Source organism: Vicia villosa, linkage group LG3, assembly GCF_029867415.1.
Source record: "Vicia villosa cultivar HV-30 ecotype Madison, WI linkage group LG3, Vvil1.0, whole genome shotgun sequence".
Lineage (NCBI taxonomy): Eukaryota > Viridiplantae > Streptophyta > Magnoliopsida > Fabales > Fabaceae > Vicia > Vicia villosa.
The window spans coordinates 50,013,754-50,018,828 of record NC_081182.1 but is presented as its reverse complement, the minus strand read 5'-3'; the positions used below and the strand labels follow the sequence as shown (position 1 = coordinate 50,018,828).

Sequence of the window (5,075 nt, the reverse complement as noted above, 5' to 3'; positions counted from 1 at the left end):
CTAATCCAAAGGATCAGTTTGATAAAGGCACACCAATCACTAATGATCGGGTGGGCTTTCATCCATAGGCTTCGTAAACAAGCACGCCCTTGATAATTTTTATTCATATTTATAAAGTCCCACCTCATATATATACTAACTTAAATGTTAGAGTGCTAATTTTTTTTTTTTTAAATATCTTATTTACTTGCCAAAAACAAAATTATAACCACAACACCATAAGTCTCACTATGGCCGTCATCCTCAACCAAACATTTATTTCTATTCCAATAAAGAATAGATGAAATTGGTTTCAAAATCCCACATTGTAGATTAAAAAAAATTGGTTGTGAGGAGAGATCATAAACTTAAGGTGGCCATCTAAATTTTTTGACAAAATCAGTGGATTCATCACACTATATTTAAACTTAAAAAATACCATTGAAGGTCGTTAAGGTCTCTTCTTCTTTTATAATAATTTATGTGTAAGATTTGTTAGAAGTCAAGTCAGTCGAGTACCCCACTTTCTTGCAAGGGCGTCTCATTTATTTGTTAGCCCCACACTTTTTTATTACATGTCACTCTAATATTATTATGAATAAAACTTTATGAATTGTTTTTAAAAGAAAAATAAATAAGTAACAATAATATTAAAATACATGGTTTGTTGCAGGCTGGCTAATAACTAATTTTCAATATATTAGTCTCAACTCTATAAATAGTAAAATCCATATACCATATTCCTTACCCTATATATATGTATCTGTCTCCTATAGTCTATAAGCAATATCACTAGTTAATCATAACGTAAGATGAATTCAGGTCAATTATTGTGTGAACTTCAAGTTCAACCCCACGTGCCAAAGAATTTCATTTGGCCAAAAGAGTATCTAGAGGATGCTCATGAAGAACTCCAAGCACCAGTGGTGGATCTTGAAGGGTTTCTCAATGGTGACAATGGATCCACACAACATGCCTCAAAACTCATAAATGAGGCTTGTTTGAACCATGGTTTTTTCCAAGTGATTAATCATGGTGTTGATCCACTTCTCATTGCTCAAGCTTATGATCAAATGGACACTATTTTTAAACTTCCAAATCATAGGAAAGTGAGTGCTTATAAGGTGCCTGGTTCAATGTGGGGATATTCTGGTGCTCATGCTCATCGTTTCTCCTCTAAACTTCCTTGGAAGGAAACTTTCTCTTTCCCTTACCATGTCAATGAGCTAGAGCCTGGTGTTACTAGCTACTTCAAATCTACCTTAGGGGGTGATTTTCATCAAGCTGGGTAAGACTATAATTGAACTTATTTATAATGAATTTTTATAAGATTTAACTATAAAATGTATAAGCTTTTGGTTTCATTTTGACTTTAGTCTTCACAATAACTAAAATTTTATATTCGTAAACTAGACAACAAATCTGTTAAGGATATAATAGATAACAGATTTAGACGGAGATCAGATAAAATAGATTAATTACTATGTGTTAGTTGAGTTAAATAAATATAATTTATTAGTAAAAAATTTAACTTATAACGATAATATTTATTTATATTTATGTATTAATAGTGTAAAACAAGTTGTCGATATTTATAAAATATTAATTTTTATTGTAAAATAATAAATTTAGAAGGTCAAATCAAACTAAAATATATACTTAATATAATCATCTTATATATCCAAGCTTATGTAGTAATTAATAACTAACATTGTATATATATTTTAGAATTTTGTGAAAAGTGGGAGATACAATTATTTCATAAAAATTCTATTTAAAGAGTTTGCTGCTCTTGAAATCTTAGTTAACATTTCAAATCTGTCAACAATTCACATGTTAAATCATTCTGTTTTAATTTTAATTAATTTTTTTTGTTAGTATGAAATTGACCTTTTAGGTTAATCATTGAGCAAGTTATGAAGAATAAAAAAGAAGAAAATACAAAAAAGACAAAAAGAAAGGACAGATGCAATAATTTAATGAAAGGACATCACATAAATCTGATAGAGTGACTGCTTAATTAAACAATTTTTTATAAACTTTTATTGCATATTTTAAAAAAAAAAAAATTCCAAAGACCATCTACAAATAAAAGTTAAAAATATATTCTTACTTTTTGATTAAAATAAAAAGAATTTGCATGTTTTTGCCGAAATTATTATAGTTTATTATATATTTGATAGATTTTATTTTTGATAGATACTGCACTGCAGTCTTAACAGAATTAATCTATTTAAATTAATTGGCTTGTTTTTTCATGGAAATAAAAAGCCAAACCGCGTGATCGATCAGCATCATTAATTATATAAAAAGATACATTAATTACAAAAATTAATAATTATTTATTAAATTATTAACAAGGTTAATTAATTTTTTTGTAATTATTGAATAAATTTTCCCAGGGTGACATTCGAGAAGTACTGTAAGTCAATGAAAGAGCTGGGAATGAAGCTGACAGAGCTATTGGCAATAAGCTTAGGAGTGAATGATCGATTGCATTATAAGGAGTTGTTTGAAGAAGGTTGTTCCATTATGAGATGCAACAATTACCCATGTTGCCAGCAACCTAGTCTTGTCCTTGGGACAGGACCTCATTGTGATCCAACTTCTTTAACACTGCTTCATCAAGATCAAGTTGGAGGTCTTCAAGTTTTTGTTGATGATAAGTGGCACACAGTTCGACCCCTTCCTAACGCACTCGTTGTTAATATCGGAGATACATTCATGGTACGCAATGATCTAAATTCTTTACTATGTTTTTATCTGTGTTACGTTCAAGTGTGATTGATTAAATCTAATATCGTCTGGATATGAATACTATATCATCTATGAATAAAAAAACTTAAAAATATATTAAAAAAAAAGTGATTCATATATTTAATATCTTAAGATTAAGATATAACATTTTCTTTTGTGAATATGTAGCATTAGTCGTTGTTACTTATAGTGTTTATAAGATGTTCTACAAGTATTATCAAAGTCTAGGTTTGGTAGAGAACTCGAAATATAATCATAGTTTAGATCAAAGTAAACCTAATATCTTAGATTTTTTGCTGTAAATATGTAATGTCAAAGTTTATTCAGTGAGATCATCGATCATTATTACATCTTTGTATAAATATATAGTATTTCAATTGCAGAAAAACTAGGTTCCATCCAAGTTTAAAAAATGAATCATCATACAAAAAAATCCACGACAAAATAGTATCGAAAGTTGTCAATACTAATATCATTATTTAACATTTTTACGAGAATAAAAAATTTCATTAATATGCATTGCGAAGACCCTAATAAATGTTACCTTAGTGGCCTGAATCTTAAATGCTTTTACATTACCCCAACCGTTATTTAGGTCCCACTAGATATACCATCTAATGACCCAATGCAAATCAAAACATGACTAGATTATATAGGATATGACTAGATTAGACAAGATATTATGATATAAAGTATGCATAAATATATTTTGTTGTGATGTGTAGGCATTATCAAATGGAAGGTACAAGAGTTGCCTACATAGGGCTGTGGTTAATCAGCACAAACAGAGAAGGTCCTTGGCTTTCTTTCTATGTCCCAAAGAAGATAAGGTGGTGAGACCCCCTCAAGATATTATTAGCAGAGATGGGACCAAACTGTATCCTGATTTTACATGGTCACAATTGCTTCAATTCACTCAAAATTATTACAGAGCAGATGAATCCACACTCTCAAATTTCACCAACTGGTTGATATCTTCCAAACCACAAATTTAATCCTCAAATAGATTCTGTTTATGCAACTTTATTTTTCTATATGAGAGGTTCATACACAATCTCTCATTTGAATTCTCTATTGTTTTCCTACATTCCAAATCTTCCTCCATTTTGTTATGCCGTTTAAATCCATTATTATTGAATATGTATTGCATTTTACATTTATTTATTTCTTATACTTTGATTATTTATATTTTTTTTCTTTAAAAATATTACAATTGTTTATTTGATTGCTTTTTCAATTGATATATTTCAACACTTTATTTTTATTGGTCATTTTCTATAAAAAAAAATTATTCCAAAGAGGTCAATAAGTAGTACGAGATGATAAATACTTACGAGTACCATAAATAACCCACCGATAGATTGGGTATGTTCGTAGAACGTAATAAAATAAGATTAAATTTTATTTAAAAGAGATATATTTATTTTGACATTGACACATCTTTAATATTATTGTCTTAGGTTGAAATTTTGTTATTGAGGAGATAGCTATTGGACACGATATTGAAAGAACTAGTCTAACAAGTTATACTAGTATGACAGCAATAACAACAATAATATTATAGTGCAACAAGCAATAAACTAACACAAGAGATTGATGATCTAGTTCGGTGAAATCACGTCTACGTTTGGAGGGCACTCTACCCGGAAAAGAAATTTACTACTTTGAATTCGTATAATTAGTCTTGTAGGAAAATCAATCCTATGATGTTCAATGCCTCTACCTAATTCTATTGACTTTCTATTTAGGACTCCCCCTAAATATGATAACCTCTCTCACTGTCTCTCAATCACTAACCCCCTGGTGATCAACTTCAATAACAACTATATTGATCGTTGAATTTACAACTCAACTAAGACAAACCAACAACTATGCCAAGTTACTGAAAATGGAGTGGTGTACAACAAAGATTAAACATTAATCCTTTACGATGACATTATCGTAGAATACAAGAAACAAAAGAACCACAAACCCTAGCACAAATAACCAACTATTTGCGCACAAAAATCGCACCTAAACATGAAAATTAAGTCTCCTTTTATAGCAATGTCTTCTGAGCTTTTTCTCCATGGATATCTGAATTAAATTCGTCTAGAATAATAGTTGAATTAGTTGGACATGATATGCTCCATTAAATTCTCCAACAAAAGATATGATTTGTTATATTTCAAATTCAAATTTAATTCTCCATTTAAATCTTATTTGATCTTCACCAACCGTCAAATAAATCAAATAAACATTGCTAACAAATATGATTGAATCTCAATCATAAATTTTTCACCAAACAACATCCATCTTGTCCTGCTAACAATGGTCAAATGTTGTACTGCACACATGTT

The 5,075-nt window shown here is 29.4% G+C and overlaps 1 protein-coding gene across 1 annotated transcript; it reads left to right on the top strand.

Annotated features, from left to right (window-relative positions):
* Nucleotides 1–741: 741 nt before the first annotated feature.
* LOC131655685 (gibberellin 20 oxidase 2-like) lies at nt 742–3,821 on the top strand. The gene is made up of 3 exons (XM_058925517.1): nt 742–1,267; nt 2,382–2,706; nt 3,462–3,821. Exons 1-3 carry the CDS (start codon nt 792–794, stop codon nt 3,729–3,731), a joined length of 1,071 nt encoding a protein of 356 aa, XP_058781500.1. The 5' UTR covers nt 742–791; the 3' UTR covers nt 3,732–3,821.
* The last annotated feature ends 1,254 nt before the right edge of the window (nt 3,822–5,075 follow it).

What these genes read in the sequence shown, in the direction of transcription:
- LOC131655685 (XM_058925517.1), top strand. Translation starts at nt 792, where the DNA reads ATGAATTCAGGTCAATTATTGTGTGAACTTCAAGTTCAACCCCACGTG. An exon ending in GGTGATTTTCATCAAGCTGG is followed by an intron (nt 1,268 to 2,381) that starts GTAAGACTATAA and finishes AAATTTTCCCAG; the next exon opens with GGTGACATTCGAGAAGTACT. An exon ending in ATATCGGAGATACATTCATG is followed by an intron (nt 2,707 to 3,461) that starts GTACGCAATGAT and finishes TGTGATGTGTAG; the next exon opens with GCATTATCAAATGGAAGGTA.